This window comes from Tyto alba, unplaced genomic scaffold (genome assembly GCF_018691265.1).
Source record: "Tyto alba isolate M040663 unplaced genomic scaffold, T.alba_DEE_v4.0 Super-Scaffold_18, whole genome shotgun sequence".
Classification (NCBI taxonomy): Eukaryota; Metazoa; Chordata; class Aves; order Strigiformes; family Tytonidae; genus Tyto; species Tyto alba.
The window spans coordinates 8,098,658-8,117,462 of record NW_024881280.1 but is presented as its reverse complement, the minus strand read 5'-3'; the positions used below and the strand labels follow the sequence as shown (position 1 = coordinate 8,117,462).

At 39.9% G+C, this 18,805-nt stretch overlaps 1 protein-coding gene across 9 annotated transcripts in view; it reads right to left on the bottom strand.

Moving 5' to 3' along the window:
- Nucleotides 1-18,805, bottom strand: part of MGA (MAX dimerization protein MGA) — a 64,427-nt gene that overhangs the window by 25,227 nt on the left and 20,395 nt on the right. For 7 of the 9 annotated variants that reach the window (XM_042790663.1, XM_042790667.1, XM_042790665.1 and 4 more), the window contains 13 exons: nt 18,576-18,663; nt 18,341-18,436; nt 15,439-15,567; nt 12,920-13,018; nt 11,536-12,176; nt 10,513-10,870; nt 9,316-9,539; nt 8,258-8,398; nt 7,759-7,831; nt 5,822-6,342; nt 4,055-4,352; nt 1,695-2,330; nt 796-1,095 (listed from right to left, as the gene is read on the bottom strand). In XM_042790663.1, the coding sequence (XP_042646597.1) occupies nt 796-1,095; nt 1,695-2,330; nt 4,055-4,352; nt 5,822-6,342; nt 7,759-7,831; nt 8,258-8,398; nt 9,316-9,539; nt 10,513-10,870; nt 11,536-12,176; nt 12,920-13,018; nt 15,439-15,567; nt 18,341-18,436; nt 18,576-18,663 (3,604 nt within the window). The remainder of the gene's footprint in view (nt 1-795; nt 1,096-1,694; nt 2,331-4,054; nt 4,353-5,821; nt 6,343-7,758; nt 7,832-8,257; nt 8,399-9,315; nt 9,540-10,512; nt 10,871-11,535; nt 12,177-12,919; nt 13,019-15,438; nt 15,568-18,340; nt 18,437-18,575; nt 18,664-18,805) is intronic. The other 2 variants (XM_042790666.1, XM_042790670.1) reach the window with 2 other exon arrangements.

Sequence of the window (18,805 nt, the reverse complement as noted above, 5' to 3'; positions counted from 1 at the left end):
TACTTGCTCTTGCCTCTCTCCAACACCATTCTGCCTCCCTCTCAAGATGCTTCTTTATAAAGGGAGAACAGAAGAAAAATCCTACTGGAAAGTAAACATGCATTTGAAATATATTTTGTTTATAAACATGTTTGGTTTTTTATTACAAATATGTACAGTAGTATGTTCAACAAGCATCCTATCCTATTTCCCATCAGATATGTGCAATTTCTAACTCTTCCAACCCTGTCTTCAACTATGCACTAGAGAAACAGCTGAAAATCAAACTTATCTTTCTTCTCACACTCTAAGGAGGAAATAAACCCAGCAATTTTGTACTACAGTATAACATTTGATGTGAATATCTGCTGTAAAAGCACTAACAAACCTGCACACAAACAAAAAAACCCAAAGCAGCACATCCAATGAGACACAGGTAACAGTTCATTTAAGAGAATCTCCAACAAGAATTATTTTTGAATTGCCACATCAGCAGGATTTTTTTGAAGTGATGACAGTACAATGGGCATGATTCCATTGCCACACACACAGAGGCCCTTTTCCTTGCTGCACAGAGCTCCCAAATTGTAGCGACTTAGCTATTAACTGCACTTTCTGTATTTTAGACACATGGTATTTAAGTTGCACTACATCCGAACAGCTACACTATGTTCTTCAAGTACTCACCAAGAACCAAACTAGACTCTGTTCAATTACTTCCAGCATGGAAAAGGAGCATCACAGAGACATTTATTATACTGTTAATTTCTGGGTGACACATTTGTCAGTCAAGAAAGTAAACACTGGACTTTGTACCTGGATTGCGGAACATCACTGGCTGGACACTGGGCTGGGCACCTGCGGCTCGAAACTGATGCAGAGGGACAAGCTGGATTATCTGCCCATTAGGATGTCTAAAGAGGTTCACAGCACCAGGACTCCTGAGAGGCTGAAGGATCATCCTCTGCCTCTGAGCAAGCTGGGCATTGTTGAGCGGTCGCAAAGCAGGAGATGTCTGATGCACTGGAATCAGCAACAGTCGAGGTCCTATACGTTTCTCTGTTCCAGGAGACATCTTCTGAGGGGTCTTATTTACAGCTTGTGGAGCAGCATCTTCTGAAACATTTCAAATGTCATATAAAAATCAGCTTAAGAGAACAGCCTACAAACCAGGCATTATGCTTAATAAAAACAAGCACAAATATTCTGGAAACAACTGGATCTCACCAAATTTGTTTGAAAGCATTTTTTTCTCTTTTTATTCACAGAAACACAAACAAACAACCAGGCCAGAACAGTGTTTTTCATGCCATTCCACTGACATTTCTCAATCATGGCTGAGAAGACTTCCATGTCAACGACAAGGGAGTAATTCCAAATCTACGTCTTGGACTCTATACCAACCATGATATTCTAGCAATCATAATTGTGCTATACATTTCTATGGGCCAAGAAATGATGTGAGACTTCCAGCTAATTTCACAGCAGTCACTGAACAGATAGCTACATTTTCTTCCTCCTCTACTGGCTCAGGCTGGAATAAAACAAGCAATTTAAGAGATGACATTTCGTATCCTATTTTGGAAAGAAGGGTGAGGCAAGTGAAGCTATATTTAAATTGGGTTCTACAGTTGCAGGCTCTATTCCAGCTACTAAGGAGGCAGAATAAAATAAGGAAGTGTTTGCAGTAATAGCCCAAAGCACCTAGGCCTTACCTCTTTTTGGATTCAGTGAAGGACTTGAATTAACTCCTGACAGTATAATCGGAACAGAGCCAGCAGAGGAAGTTGGTGTGGCCACCACGGATGTAGTTGTTGCAGCTGTTGTCAGCACAACTGTGGAAGTGGATGTTGTGATAACAGGACAAGTAACAGTTGGTGTTGTTACTACAGTTTTAGGGAATGGTGCGGTTGCTACTGGTGCAACAGTCCCTGTTGCTTGTGTTATGTTCACAGTGGCAGTGGGAGCGGTGGATGAGGGAGCAGTACAAGTGTTGATTGCCGGTGTTGCAGAAACAGCTGTGACTGTAATTGCAGAAGGAGAGCAGGCAGGTTCATTAGCTCTTGTTTGGCTAGGAGTGGTCACAGTAGATGCTGCCACACTGGTACTTTCCACAGAAACAGAAGAAGTGGTGGTGACTGTACTGACCCCAGGAGAGACTGTGCACTGAGCTGGTGATGGCCTTGAGGGAACCACAGGAGCAACAACCATTATCGGCGTAGGCTTGATACTGAACTTCTGTGGCCCTGACAGAGGCTGGCGTGTGCTCGCTGCAGGAATCTTCTGCTGTAGAGCTCCGTCTTTGCTCATCACAAACTGTGTGAACACACCACCAGGTGAGGGTCGGGCAGCTGCAAATAAAAACTTGCAGGTCAAAATTTTAACAGATTTCCTCTTTGCCTTTCATGAGGTGCTACAATTGTAATTTCAACATGAAGTTGACCTTCCATCTTCTTTGTACCACGTAATTAAATCGAAACCTTTATGGCAATCCTAAACATGCCTTACACATTAGAAATCTGTCTGCTTTATTCCACTTCTATAGCTTTTTGTTGCATTTCTTCCTGGCCACACAAAAGAATCAGGTTTCAAGGGGCTGTTCTTTATCGTGAAGCTACGAACAGACAATTCTCATTACAGTACAGGAAAACAAACACCTAAATGAAATAATGGGCTCAAACTATTTTCTAAACTTCCAATTCTTCCTGTAACAGCTTGTGTGATCTTCCTCTTTTCACTGCTTCTCAGCTTCATCCCCCTTCTGTATCCACATCTTAGCCATGGGGGAAAGGGGCAGCAGGGACATAAAAGAGTTTGCCATGTCCCCTTCTCATTGCAGTGACATATGTGCAACTGAGGACTGGATGGGACAAATTTAACCAACAGGAAGTTCACTAGAAAAGGAAGATCCTTTTCCTCATCCCTTGATCCCCAAGGGATCAGAATACTGCACCTACATCACTCCAGATGCCTACATGCAAGTACAACAGCATAGATTATGGAGCAAACCCAACTTAAATATTTTAGTTATTTATGCATATAGCATTTTTAACCCAGAATATGCCAGAACATTTACATCATATATGCAACAATCAGTTCACCCATCAATGAAATGCAGCCAGCTCTTTAACATTGCATAAACGCACAAAACAAGTTTTATTACAGGACAAGAAAAACAACACACCCATTTACATGGCAATGAAAATTTAGGCAGAAAGAAACAAAACAAACAATCAGAAATTAAAGTTTTACCAGGACACAGGTAACATCCTTTTCTCCTGCGAAGCTTCTTCAGATCTTTAATTAATGTGTGGGAATATGTGGCTGGGCACTAGATTTTTTTTTTGAAAAAAAAAAAAAACCAAACCTCACGCGAAGTGTAATTATTAAAGGCAACTTCCTCTCTTGCCATGCTGGGGTATCTATTTCAGCACCAACTGAGACACAAGTACCACATGCTTCTTCTGACACTTTTTTTTTTTTCTTTCTCCACTCAAAGTTCTGACTAAGTCCAACCCTGTTTAGCTTGTGAAATCCAATGAGATTACAGGCTGGTGTGGTTACTGGCTGCACACCTCTTGTTTCGCTAATCCAGATTTGGACCATCTTGTCTTTCACTGCTGCTTCACACATCTTTGGTGGTCACAAGAATTCCAATTAGAAGTGCAACATCATCAGAAAAACTAACAGCGAAGAATCACAGGTTAGAGTGATCCTTTACTCATTTTAAGTTAAAATCGATGTTTGATGAAAAGCAATTGAAAAATCATAGTAAGGAAATTCTCAAAACAAAAATCCAAACTTAACATTCAGTGTGTCTCCATCCACTCTTGCCTCTTGAAAATATTTTCTAGTAGCATTAATAAAATAACTAATAGTCAACATCTGTTATCTACTCTGAAGTCAAAATAAATCTTTCTGCTTTAAAGATGTTATTTATTGCAAAGGCAGTGTAGGTAGGCAATGCAGCCAGAGGCAGCACGCACTGTTGCATAGAAATCAACAGCAATGCTGTACACTCACTTTTTACTTCAGCTTCACGCAATTTAAAACACAGTAATAAGTTCCAACCTACCTATCTGTCTCTGTGCTGGGACATGGGTTTTCAGAGTCGTCACAGTGGGGGTTGAAGTAGTGCTGGTGGAAGATGTAGTTTTGGGAGCTGATGTTGTGGGCACCTGGACTGATGGTGTCCCAGAAGCAGTTGCTTTAGCACTGGCTGCTACCTTGGAGATCACAGTACTGAGGGTTGAGATATCAAGTACTGTGGGTCGCAGCCTGCCTGTGATATAAGCTGCTAGCCGATTGGCAGGATGTAATGCCCCCATCTGTCCCAAAAGCAGTTTGGCCTGAGGATACCTTTTATCATTAACCTGAAAAAAGTGGAAAAGGGAAATTTTGTGAAAAGAATGCTAATTCACCACCTCTGGAGAGGCGTTTCATTCCATGGGACTTCCCAGTGTCCTTTTCAAAAAAACATTGCAATTCAGAATGGGAATTCCTCATTTCCTTACTGCCCAGGAGAACTTCAAACAGCTCTGTTGTAACTTTACAATAGAGATTTTAGATGCCACTCACTCTCCCATTGAACCACAGGGTCCAAAGGAGCACGAAATCACTGACATGAGAATGAAGCTAGCACTTATTTTTTCTGTCCCTTATTTATGCTACAGTCTTGAATAAAAATGGGTTCCCAAATTCAAGGACAATTTTGGATAAAATTCTCAAACCTAATTAACACCTAGCATCACAGAAGAAAGAATACTTAAGTCATATACATTGGGACAAAACTCTAGAAGTGCTTGTAAAAGCTTTATCAGCTTTCTTCTTATCCGTACTGTCTTTTGATAGTATAATTAGGGTATGATGAGTTGACTAACTTCAAATTCAAAGTTGTAGTGGTAACTGACTGCAGCAGAGAGAAAAAACAGAACACCTTTCTGAATGTCAGGCTTTAATGCCTAGTGGTCACTGGAAAGTTTTTTTAGTGTGGCATTTTACTTTGAGGTTGCCTGATAATACCTTCTAAAATCCAAATATATTTAACACACTACTAAAGAAGGTCTTTACTTCTTTTTATAAAAGTTGATCAGTAAAAAGAGTAATCTCCCTCTACATTTTTTCTCTCCACTAGCTTCTCTTTCTGAGGGTGCCATATCTGCAAAGTGTCATGAAAATAAATTTTACTCTCATTTTCTAATTCATATGCTTTCCCTGAATTACTATGACCACAAATACCTTTGACTGAAAAAGATCTTCATCATAGCCCTACAGTTCCTACCGCCAATTCATAATACCAAGTTGGCAGCATGAGACTACAGGGAAAGGACTCACTTTGAATTTAGAATTATGAAGTCCCTTGATGAACATCATCTATTCTGCAAAGAGGATGCAGGCTATTAGTGACACTTAATAGTAAACTGTAGCAAAAAGCAATTAAATGTTTACAGTTTCATTTTAAAGTTTTGTCCCAGTGTACAGTTCCACGGAAAATATTCTTTTTGTGGCCTCTAACAGCCGTTCGTTTAGAAGTATTATCTATCAAATGCATCTGCAGGGAGTTTTCCAAAGCACCAAAAATCTTGAGAGATGCTGTGCTTGGCCTGCCAAGACTCAAATGGCCAAAAGGACAAGCTAAACCATCAGATTTCCTGTTACTGAGTCAGTCTTGAAAGGGACAAGCTTACGGAGATGCAGAAATGCCACCAGATACTAAGAATCCTTGTCTAGACAGGCAAAAGACTACGTAGACAAATTAAAAAGAGTGTTTTCCCCTTCAAGGAGTTCTGGGATACTGGATGAAACTGAATCTAATCTCCACAGTAAAGGCAGAGGGACCCACCTGAATTAAGCCCGAGGGGCTCACATTAGCTTTGCGTTTGTAGACGACCAGCTTTCCCGCAGAAGAAACCCCTGCATAAAAAGGCAAGCCTTTGCCCCCATGCAACTTCTCCTGCAGTTCATCCAATGTGTCTGCCCGCGAGAACTTTAGATTTTCTGGGTTTTTGCATGACGGCACTCCGCTATCAGGAGTCTCCAAGACAGGTATCTCAAGCTTCTTGTCCTTGTCCTGGTAGGACGGCACTGAAATTTTCACTCTGGAGGAGTAGACAGGAGGGTGGTTCTCATCCTGGGCCTTGTGTTCCGAAGCCAATTCAATAATGAAGCTACCGACTTTGAGGCACTGTGGCGCGTTACTGCTGATTTGCTGTGGTAAGATGGTCAAGATCTTATTGTGATCTTCCTCCAAGTTGCAGTCAGAGATAATCTCGATAAGTTTGGTTGGTCCACCCGGAGTGGTGTGATGAACATAGGAGGTGGAGGAAGAGTCCCCCTCACTACGGGAAGACCACCAGCTTTTCTCTGAGAAAGAATTGAAATAGGTTTCTGCAATACTGTGGCATTTTTAACACCTGGATATTCAAACAGTTTTATTCTGCCCACACCTCCACCCTTGTCTCAGCTGCAGGGCAACAACAAGTAAAAGAACTGCTCAAAGCATCACTTCCCCTTGCAGAGCTTCACAAGCAAGCAAAAACTCACTGCAAAACTAATGTAACTATTTCTCACAGTTCATTCCCTGCAGCCATACCATCTCATGTTGTATCCCATTGCATCACAAGCTAAACAAAGCTGGGTTGTTTCAGTGCATGGATGAAAGATCTCCAAGCAATACCAACATGCAGTAGAAAGCATCGCTGGTTTTTCAAGAGATGGCACTTTTCTCTTGGAGTCAGAAAAGGACCAGTGTCCTATAATGGCATGAGGGGCAAACATGTTGCTAGCAGAACTCTCTTTTGCAGAAGATGTGTAACAGAAGCATGACCTTTTGTTGTCATTAGAGATCCAACGTCACTTTTTGCAAAACTGTAAGGATGTTGAGCCCTGTGTCCTGGCCATTTTAATTTCATCTACCAATTCACCAGAATTTTCAACTAGTTGTATTATTTTTCCATTCCCATCCTTAAATGTAGAGTGCGCTGTTTGTAAACATTAAACAGTGAAAAACTTCAGCTCAAAAAGGCAGCTATATTTCATTAGTGGATGACACAATGCCTCTAGTATATGTCTCATTTTAAAGTTCGCAACATGATTAGGGCCACTTTAGACTGAAGCAGAACACAGATGCCTAGCCTACTTCTTTATGAACTAGAAAGTCAGAGCCGGTATATATAATGTAGCAGATCTTCAATTCAACCTTTCAACTTGAACTAAAAGAATTCAACAGCAAATAACTCCAAATAAAATATAGGCGTTTCCTTGTCCCATATGGTTCTAAAGTGGAGATCATGAGGATCATGTCCTCACAGAACCACTTGGATATTTATCAATTCTTCAGTAACTACAAAGTAATAGTAAGGGGAAAAAAAAAGGGGGAAGGGGAAAAAAAAAAAAACAAAAACAAAAACACAACCAAACCAAAACCAGTGATCTCCATTCCTTCCCAAGTATCACTCTTGAAGACAAGTCTGCTGTGCAGTATTATCTTTTATTGCTAAACAAGCTACTGTAATACTGGTCATTTTAACCTTAGAATAGCAGCGAGTACTTGGATATTTAGTCTGCTGTATCTCCCACGACACACACACAACTGCTGAAGAAAACAGGAAACTGGAAGCACATTGTAAGATTTTTATTGACAACCATAATAACTCCCCCAGCAAATGGACTCGTTTCATCAATAGCTGCAACTTTTTTAAAAAATAAAGCCAACACAAAAACCCCACAAAAATGTGGAACTACCAGGAAGTCCAATTACACTCAAAACTCTGCTCTTACCTCCTGATTTATCATTGTCTTTGTCTACCTCACAGGCTGATTTCTCAAAAGACTGAAGCTCTGGTTCGTGCTCCTGCAGGAGAAAAGAAATGCAAGAAAAATGTTTACCCTGTGTGTGTCTTCCATAGTAAAAAAGTCACATCACAAAATAAACTAATTTATCATACTGTCACCCCGAATCATAAAACATCCACTAACTTTGACAAAGTTACAATCTTCATCTTAGAACAGCTCTTTTAACAATGAACATTTGAACCTTACACGATAATGCACTTGGCAGCCAGGAATTCCCAGACATGACATTTTCTATCACAGTAACAGGGTAAGTTTACCAGCACTGCTAGGTGGTTTAGGCTCCAGGCTCCACAGCCCTATCACCACCAAATATAAGTCAAGCCCTCATGTCACATAGGAGTTTTTAGGGGAAAAAATTAACTTCCAAATTTTCAATATTTCTGCCTGCTCTATGGTACATGCCAGTTACAGTGTGACTTCTTACCTTTATGCTACAACTCTGTGATTCGCTTTTAAGTTTCTGTTGCTTTTTGTTCTCTCTCCTGCGTTCATATGCTCGGACCCTGGCACACGTCATCATATTTTCAAAGTACAAGTAGACAGGATCCTTGTCCTCCTCCCGAATCTACAAAAAAAAAAAAAAAAAAGAGAGAAAACAAAACCTCTCCATTCTAGATGCACATTAGATTAATGAAACAGTTCTGCTTTCTAACAACACTTCAACATTAATGCTTCAATAGTAACTGTCAAAAGAAAGGTCTAGCATTTAGAGCTGAATCTGCCCTCTTACTATTGCATAGCTCAGTCTACATCTTGCTTCTAAGATACATGGTCAGGGCAGGGGGAGAAGAGGAATTGAACATCACCACCAGCCCCAGAAACCCCAACCCTTTCAGATACTCTTCTAAGTGGGGAAACGAGTCTTAAGTATCATGCATGGTTTAACATTAGCTGGTATACATTAAGTAGCAACTCTGGTATGTTTGTTCTTCAGACATAACTAGACTCAACTCTACCACTGTTCTTCCTCTACTGCTGCTGTTGCTTTTGTTAGATATTAAGAGGAAGGGAGAGGCAAATGCAGATTCTTTCAGTGGGCAGTGAAACCTCAAAAAATAACGACAACAACAAAAAAATGACTCCAGAACTACACTGAACAGTGTGTCTGTATCCCAGATGTTTTTCAAAGTAATTCATTACTTAGGTTACATCATGCAGCCTATAACTTAAATATTATAGGACCAGCAAACATTTTGCCAAGAGTAGCATGTATTATTTCATTTTTTAAATGAGGCTATTAGTGAATCACAACCACCTTTCATCATCTGAGTACTGCTACAGTAAATTCTCAATAGAAGATGGACATAGTTAAAGATTTATATACACCCAGTTCACCCTAGGTTATCAACACACTTACAAGCAGTCAATCTTAGGCTTTCATCCCAAATTTCATTTAAAATGGACTAGCACAGAAGCTTTTGGCAGCGTTTATTTTAATTTTTGATACAAAGAAAACCAAATACATCTTTTTTCCTTTCTTACCACTGGATTGGGTTTAGGAGTATACACTCTGCCTGTTTTCATTCCACTGGAAGATCTATGCTTACTAGAAAGCATGACTTCTGTGTTGGGCACTACTGAAGATCTAACTGGTTCAATAACAGAAGGTGTTGGGATGTAAATTGGCTCTGGATCTATTTCACCTTCTACTTTCACCCACAACGGACAATTCCTAACAGGCTGTTCTGGCTCCGAGTCACAGATAGCTGAAAAAAAGAGGAAAAACAAAACCAATTTACTTGTGAATGAAACATCATCTAACACGGCAGTAAAAGAATTTTTTGTTTGAGCCTGAAGTTTAGCCATGCAGCAATCACTAGTTCATACTACTAGAAAATACTGCTGAATGTTTCTCTTGTTTTGAATTCTAGCCAAAAGTGACTGGGATTTGTCCACAAGGAACAGGAAATGAAAATAAGTATTTTACACTAATCATTGTTTTTTTACTTGTACTGTGATAGCGGATACAAAAAGACACTGAAAAATTAGTGATCTTCACTGATACTATATACTTAAAAATTACAAACACCCCCCAAAAAACAGACTTTATACCACAGCTTTATGAAGAATTAATTTATTCCAGTGGAACAACAGCTAACACTATGTTTGGTTTTCACTATTACTAAAACTACTACTAGCAAGAAACTGAAAGTGTAAATCCATGATCAACCTCTGCCAGTTTGCTTTCCTGAGCATATGTTAGGCCACATGTGAAACTACCATCAGTCACTGTATTTCCACTGAAGTCAGTGAACTATGCAGCTACGTACAGCAACTGAAAATACAGCTCTAGATACCCACTTGATAGGAGGGGAAAGAAAAGAGCACTGTAACAGTGAAGATTACCAATAGTGACAGCAGTAATTATCTCATAGCCTTAGTCTTTCAAGGTATCTGGAGAGTTTAAATTATCAAAAAGAAACTCCAGCTAATTGAGCATAACAAACAACTAAGTAGTGCCCAAAATGCCAATCAGATAATTAAGAGTTAAAAAAGCAAAAAGGTGTTATTTCCTGCTAGTCAGCTACATGAAAGCAGATGCTGCAGACATCTTTTGGAATTCACTCCCATTCTCTGGATTTAGAAATGGCATCACTATTACATCCTAACAAAAATGCCCACCAAGATAGGGGCTTTCTGCAAAGCTGTAAGTAATCACTTTCGCTCAGCAATACTCACTGTATTCCACTCTTTTTCTCTTCTTCTTATCCTTCTGCTTCAGCTCATCTTCTTCCACATCACCCTCCTCTTCCACATCTTCATCCTCTTGATGTTCTTCCTGTGTTCCATAGAACGCAAGATTTCCACGCACACCCTTTTTCATTATTTTCTTATGTTTTGATGCTCCCTTCACCAGCAACACTCTTCTCTTCAAGCAAGTACAACCAAACATACAGTCTGGCCTGCGGCAGTGGGTAGGCTGACGTTTCTCCAGGGCCAAACTGGCACATATGCAACCCAGTCGACAGAAATCATTATTGCAAGGAGGTGCTCGTCGTCTTATTATTTTGTGGATAGGTTTGTTTTTGAGAGAAGCCTAGGAAAAGTTTTAAAGAAGTATACACTTCAAACTTTAGTAAGAGGACATTTCAGTAAATCAAGCACATGCAAAATTGCTATTCAAAGTTCATTTAGAATAGCCCCTCCAACTACACAGTTTACATATGATAACTTGTCATTTATACTAAAAAAAAAAAAAAAAAAAAGGCAGAACAGAGGAGAGTTTGCAAGTTTGCATTTAAAGTCTTCTGAGTGGAAATTTTGAGGCAGCTAAACCATCCTGGCAACAAGCAGGATGTGAAGAAAGCAAAAGAGGTTATCATGTGACAACCAAGTCACATGACCAGGATTTTTTTTGCAGATAGTTCAACTAACAATAAAAAAAAAAAGTTGATGAATATTAAGGAAATGCAGTTACTGAATAGCAATTGCATTAACCAGAATTTTTAATTGTGAAAATGGGAAATAACTCATTATTAATGATCTGTATCAACACGCTATTATCACAATTAGTTTTTTCACATACTGCTAAGTCAGCACTTCTCAACTTTCACTGCAAAGACTACACCACAAAGGATCATCGTGCTTTGTCATGCTCCTTCGCAGCTTCAGTCTTGTTTTCTGCATCTGTATGCAAAATCAGCAAGTGTACAGATTTGGAAAAGCGGCGGTATAAAAGAAATTAAAGTATTACAGATCTACCTGAGCCGTAAGCAGGGTTGCCAGAGAGATGTCTGCTCGTTCTTCTGTAATATAGGTCCGTGGTTTGCCATCCCAGAGAGCACAGTCTTCCAAGTCCATTAACTTCACTTGAGACTTAGACAAACCTGGTGGACGAGCTCCTTGTTGTTGTGGTGCTTGGCGCAAGCTAATCTGTTTTGGAAGTATGTTTTCATCCAGAGCTGGCACCATGAAACCATCTGCTTGGTTATTCAAACTGCTATTTGAGACAGACTTAGCGGCCTTTTCCCCTGATGCTGAAGAGTTCTGTTTCTGCTTTGCAGAAAAAGGTGAAGGCAGTATGGGCTTGTATTTTACTCTACTGTTTGTAGATGCCTGTCTGGTTTGAGTCTTTGTCTTCCTAGAGGTAGATGACAAAGGAACAGGCTTGAACGTGTAAGATGTTGATGGAATTATGGTGGACTGCTTCTTTAAAACACTGTCAAGTGTTCGCACATAGCTAGTGCTCTTAGTGGGAAGCTGATACACCACTGGAGAAGTGGGAGTGCTAGAAGAGAATCCCATGCTCGTTTCCATCAATTTCCCTTCATTTTCCAGGTACTCATCCAGCTTGTCACTGCAGAACGCTGAGCGATTCTTCAAGGAACCTTCTGAACTGCCACCTAAATAAAGAACACTTTAACTAGGCTCCTGGGAAAACATACTGACAAATCCTATAATAATTACACAACATAGAAGAGGTAAATAACTAAAGACATACACAATTCTTGTAGAAGAGCACAACACAGGCACGCCAAATATAACCCACTCTGAAACACAACCAGCTGTCTGAACAACTGCTTTTGTGGAGATTTGACACATGTATTTGTTCTCAAAAACAGTAAGCCTTCAGCAAGCAGTGTTTTTATGTAACTTACTTTGTCCTGAACATCTAGCCTACTTGGTAAACCACAACACATCTGGAATGCCTCAACACAACACTGTATGAAAGTGCCTAAGGTACAATATAAATATTTGATCTAAATATAAAGTAAAAATTGTCCAATTGTCAAATACCCGTTTCTCCCTGAGGCAGAGCAAAGTAATCAAATATGTAAGGAATATCCACTCTAACTAGACTTAAAAATACACTGATATAAATGAAAATTACTCTAGTTCATTAGGGTTCCTGGGACACCAGAAATCTGGAATTATACTTTCAAGTAAATTCAAAACTGACGAACAAAACCAAAACTATTACAGTTTTGATCTTCACTCAAGCCTTCTGTGTAAAACACAATACATGTATTTTTATCTTACTTGGAATAAGTTTCTTTCTTCCCATGGAAGCAGTACCAAAGCAAGTCAAGAAAAAGCCACGTATTGGAAATAAGTATACTGATCTCTTTTTTTTTTTTTTTTTTACCTTCATTTCTAGAAGCACCATGAAGCTTCCCTCGCCAGCCTTTAATTTTTGTGAAATCATTTGTCTTTCCTGTCCTGGAAACAAAAGGAAATCCAGTATCTGGAAAAGAAAAAAGCTAGCCTCAGTTTATGAGATGACCCTGATTGTACCAATGTCCTAGCAAACTCTGATTATTCCTTTTCAGGGAGAGGTGAACAGCAGTAAATCAAAAGGCTGAATAAAGACACTTTATTTTTTTTTTCCCCCATACAAAAGACGTCTTCTCCTGTTCTTTCAATTTTAGTCTCCTTAACAACGGTGCAAGCAATTGATTCCAAAACCCAAACAGGTGAATCAGCTAGTTAGTAGGATAAAACAGAACAGGCAGGTTTTGAGCTGATACCACAACCTCTCTCAGTGAGGAAAGTAATGAGTCTCTCCCCTCAGTTAAGAGTCAGTGACTTTTAAAAGACCTGTAGAAACTTCATTTAATGGCTGGTGTTCTGTCAAATTTAGCTGAGTATCAATTAGGGGTAGAGACAGGGAATAATGAAAAAAGGCAAACAGCGACACCTTTGTCAAGTTATCCACCAGCTCTGGGAGCTAAATCGGAATGTAAAAACACTCATAGGGATCTGTGTGGCTGTTTTACCTATTGCTAGGCTAGAAAGACTTCCATTTGACACTGATCTGACTGAGGTCTTCTGAACTGAATCTGCCTCTTTTGCAGTTTAAATAAAGCTGAGATACAATACCTCTCTCTTTAACAGCTCCCAAGCACAGCAGATTACGAAAGACACAGGAATCAGAATATTAAAGTAGGAGAAAGAGGTAAATGGAAGATAAGCAACCCTATACTTTGTCCAACCAGCTTATTATCAAAGAGTATCTCCCAACAGGATTAGAAGTACAGTCACAGTATAGAGAGAAATACACTTGTCTGGATACCAAATGAGTTTAAAAAAAGCACAATTGGCCACCACATGTAATTATCATGAAGTTACAGGTTAGCCTCCAAGTGGTGCCTCAAGCTCTTCCAGAAAGTCCTGATACTCAGCTCTGTAAAAGAAAACTTTTTTTATTTTGCATGTGTGCAATTCTTCAACAACTCCTCCTCATACTTGCTTTATTTGTATGCTGGGTTTGTGTGGTGGGGTTTTTGGTAGCAGGGCAGGGGGCCACAGCAGTGCCCCCTGTGAGCAGCTTCTCAAAGCTCCCCCGGCTCCAAGCTAGACCCACCTCTGGCCAGGGCCAAGCCAGTTAATGATGGTGGCTGCACCTCTGTGATAACATAGTTAAGAAGGGGAACCTGGGAGAGGGCTGGGGCATGGGGGGGACTTGTGAGGAAGAGTTACGAGAAGGACAGCTATGGGACACCCAGGTCAGTGGAAGGAAGGAGGAAGGGCGGGAGGTGTGCTGGAGCAGAGCCCCCCTGTATCCCGTGGTGAGATAGCAGGGCCGCCCCCCTGCCACCCATGGGGGTCCAGGGTGGAGCAGAGGCTGACCTGAAGCCTGTGGAGGAGCCCACACCAGAGCAGCTGTCTGTGCCTAAAGGAGGCCAGGACTCTGAGGGGAGAAGCAGCCCCGCTGCTGTAGTTCAATGCTGGGAGGACTGCAACTCGCAGGGCTGACCCACGCTGGAGCAGCCTGGGAATGGCTGCATCCCATGGGGAGGAATCACACCAGAGAAGGTCCATGGAGGACTGTCTGCAGTCAGAGGGGAGCCCCGCGGAGCAGGGGAGGAGTGTGTATCGTTTACCCCATCCAGAGAAGGAAGGAGCAGTGAGCTGGCTGTAACCCCCATCCCCTGCCCTGCTGGGGGAGGAGGGGGAGAGATGGGGAGCAGAGCTGAGCCCGGGAAGAGGGGAGGGGTGAGGGAGGTGTTTTTGGATGTGGTGGCACTTCTCAGTGTCTCACCTTGTCTGTAAAGTGTTGTTTTTGTTAGTGTTTGAATTAAAATGTTTTCTTTTTTTTTTTCTTCCCCTAACGAGTCTGTGTTTTGCCCTTACTTGTCTGTTTTGTCTTTTTACTTAATGGGCGAGCCACCCCTCCCTGTCCTTATCTGGATTCTGGAGCCTTTCACTTTATTTTCTCCTTCCCATTCCAGAGGGGGAAGACGTGAGTGATTCCCTGAGTGGTGGCCAGTTGCCCTCTGGGCTCAAACCACAACAGCATGTGAGTAACATCAGAGAAATTAGATAGCTTGGGCTTTTTCTGAGCAATTTGGGAGTAGTTAGTGTGTATATTTACATCTAGAAAATCCAGTTCCAATACTGGTATAAAATAAACTCAACAGATACTAATACTGGATCACAACCATCACAAAAAAGAGAAGGCTGAAGACAATCTGACCAGAATTGCTCAGGACTCCTTGGTCAATAGCCACATAACGATATATGGAAGTTCTCACACTTTGTCACTTTAAAACTGCTGTAATCCCTTTAACGTATCAAGTTCAACTAAATGACTATTCCCTCCTCTTGATCATTGATAATAAAAAGGTAGTACTTGACATTTCAGCAAATTCATATTCTACCCACCTGGAGAATTGGGATTGGTTCCTGGATAGCTCCACAAAGAGTAATTAGAGTAGGAAAGAGGAAGCTGCACACCCAAGTATTTTAAGTCAATGCTCATTGTTGGGTCCACAGAATTCAACTTCAGTCCCACTAAGAAAAGCAAGTATCGGTAAATGTCTCAATGCAGCACGATGTTAGGAAAATCAAAGTCAAGATATTTACTATAAAATAAACCATTAAGTTATATACAGGCTCTTCTAACATTCCCCTACAATTTGAAGAGACTTGAAAAAGAACATTAGCAGCTATAACTGCTACTTTCACTGGATTGGCAGCAGGTAAGAATTAAAGAGCATTTTAAGGAATGTGAAACCAAGAAAAAAAAATTTAATTACTTTTCAGAGTTTTCTTAATTACTACTGAAGTTTCCACAGAAATTTATTAACCAAAGTGCCAATGTTGTAATAATTCTCATAATAAAAGTTTTTGTTTGTTTTTTGAAGATTTTAGAACTGTTTACATCACTGAAGACTAGAGTTACTACCTGAACCCAATTCAGCTATTTGATATTTCATATTGCTACATAATTTATCAGTCCTGCCAGTGGTACCTACACATTCCCTTCTCTACTGAAAGCTAATCTTGTGCAAGAACATATACCACACACACTTCAGTTTCAACCAGCAATGAAAGAAAAGAACAAACAGCATCTCAGTTCTGAAGAAGAATATGGGTGTGTTTGGAAATTATGATACAAATAAAGTTGTATTTAGACAGTGTTCTCAGGACTAGTTCATCACATGATCCAGATCTCAGTAGGTTATTTTTTTTCCAGGCTTGGCACTTTGTAATAAAACTTCAGGGTTTGGTTTTTTTTTTTTTTTTGGGGGGGGGGGGGGGAAGCAACGGGGAAAAACAGCTATAAAGAAACTGGTGATGATGCTACCACAAATGCTTAACTGCTTATAACAACTTCCTTCATCAGCTCCCCCAAAATACTCAAATCGAAAGACTTTACTAGGTCACAAAAGCTATCTTTATCCATGGCAAAAAAAAATACAGATACAGAAAAGCTGAAAATAAATAACAGTCAGTAAATTTTACTTGGTACCTTTTTCAGAAAACACTGAATTCAAGAAATTATTGTTGTCAATCAAATTCTGGAGTTGAGAACATCTGTTTTGGTTTTTAGCTATAGAAACCTACAAATGTTGCTCCTGTTGCCAGCAAGTCTGAAACTCACACTAAATATGTGAGTTTTGAAATTGAAAATGTATGACTTCACAAGGCTCAGGGCACAAAGTAGTATTTGCACGTAGAGCAAAAACCCTGTGCTGGCGGTACACATTTATTTTTGTAAGTGGCAACACAGTGACCTGATTACTGGCAGCCTGAAAACAACTGACATTGAACAAATCTCAGACATGGTTGTTTAAACAGAAACTATTATCCAAGACAGTCTAGTGAGATATAATTTTCAAATCTACATAGGGAAAATGAGCAGCAAGTCAGTCTAGCATTTTGTATAAAAACATGTCAACTGCAAAATGTCAAGATACAATCCATTTATTTTCAGACTCTATTTAAAATGAAACTGAAAGAGTACACAGTTTATTTTTCTTGACACTCCATCTGAATTATTCTGTCATCTTCAAAAACAAGCCTAGCTTTGTTTAACACTCAAACAAAAATAAGAACATCACTCATACACAATATCTATTCTTTCAGTTTCGGATCATGAAGTAAAAACCACACAGACAAAAAACAAGAGGATGATTCCAACAAGTGCAACGTGAAATGAACACAGCCTTAAGAGATGTTGTGGTAAGTATTATGTCAGTACAGATATCACCATACATGACAGGTGAACTACTACTTTTATTAATTTCTATCGTCTCCAGAGTATTGCTAAATTCCAGTTGCTGCAGTCAAGTAGTAGCAAATGAAGAACCTTAAGAACTTCCTCCTCTACATCAGATGCAGCTACTAAATCTGAAATATGATGCATGACAACAGTGCCTTTGATTTTCAGGTATATGATAAAGATTCAAACTAGCTATAATAGAAGAGGCATCCCACACCACTGCAGTACTCCAGCAGGAGCTTTCCTTCTAACATGCTCATCTTTAATTCTCTGAGGACTACTATTGCTGAAGACCTTCAACATCAGCAGCAGAGAGAACATTAAGTCCTTACGTGTTGATCCTTGACTTTCTTCCATCTGACCTCAGGATAATACTGTATACAAATGAAAGATCCCAAGCTAGAAGTACCTTGATTGACCCTCTTACGTGGCTAGTGAACCTGGATCTACAGCAACGCAAAGAAATACAGACTCAAACATAGCAAATGTAGTCTTACTTAAGTGTCTCCAGATCTCTAGCTCCTCTACTACCAGGAAATGGCTATTTTCTATGGAAGAATAAAATCAGCTCCATCTGCTCTCTACAAGGATTAGCTCATTACAAAACAGGCATTGCCTGAAGGCTCAGCATCTTCTGCAAGAGGCATATAATGACATGCAGCCTCTCACTCTGCCGATGGAGATTCAGGATTCATCTTTTGCCTCCTCTACCTCTTCCAGTTTGCAACATAAATGTGTGAAAATGAAAACATCTTTATTAGCTGGCTGAAACTACTTTTAAAGCCTGTAAGAAAAAAACTGGGTCAGACACCAGATTCTCTCTCATTGCCACAAGTGGCAAGAGGGAAAATGAGTTTCACACAAATTTCCTTTCATACTCTCGTATTTGTACATACATACCTGTACACTTTCCTGCATTTGAAAAAACAAACAAACAAAAAAATCAGATCCCAGCTGTGTTGGACATACACATTATTACATCCAGTCGGAATTTATCAACTCAGTATGATTAAGTATAATATACAGCCAGGTGCAACAAAATGTACACTGCCTGCTTACCTTCCTGAAGGCTGGGATGTATTACTTGCTTATGCCTCAAGGTCTTCAGCTCTTCCATCAATTCCTTTTCCAGTACTTGGATTCTTGCTTGACAATCTACTCAAAGCATAAAAAAAGAGAGAACATATAGAAAACATTAACCATGAAAAAAATTTACTTCAATGATTTATTTTTCGATGTGTCTTCACAAATTCCCTTATTGCAGGGAATAGACACAAAAAATACAAAAACGTACCTGGATCATTTGTAGTCAGCAAAGGAGCCTGAAGATTCTGCGACTCTTCTCCTCCAGCTCTATCAACAGTGTGAATGTCAAGAGCTTCCTACATACATAAAGAGCCTCAAATAAGTACAAGATACCTTAAAACGCTGACTCAGATGCAAACTAGCCCACATCAAAATACCACTGAAATATTCAAAACATAAGATTGTTTAATAAACAAGTATGCATCTCTAGACCCCACT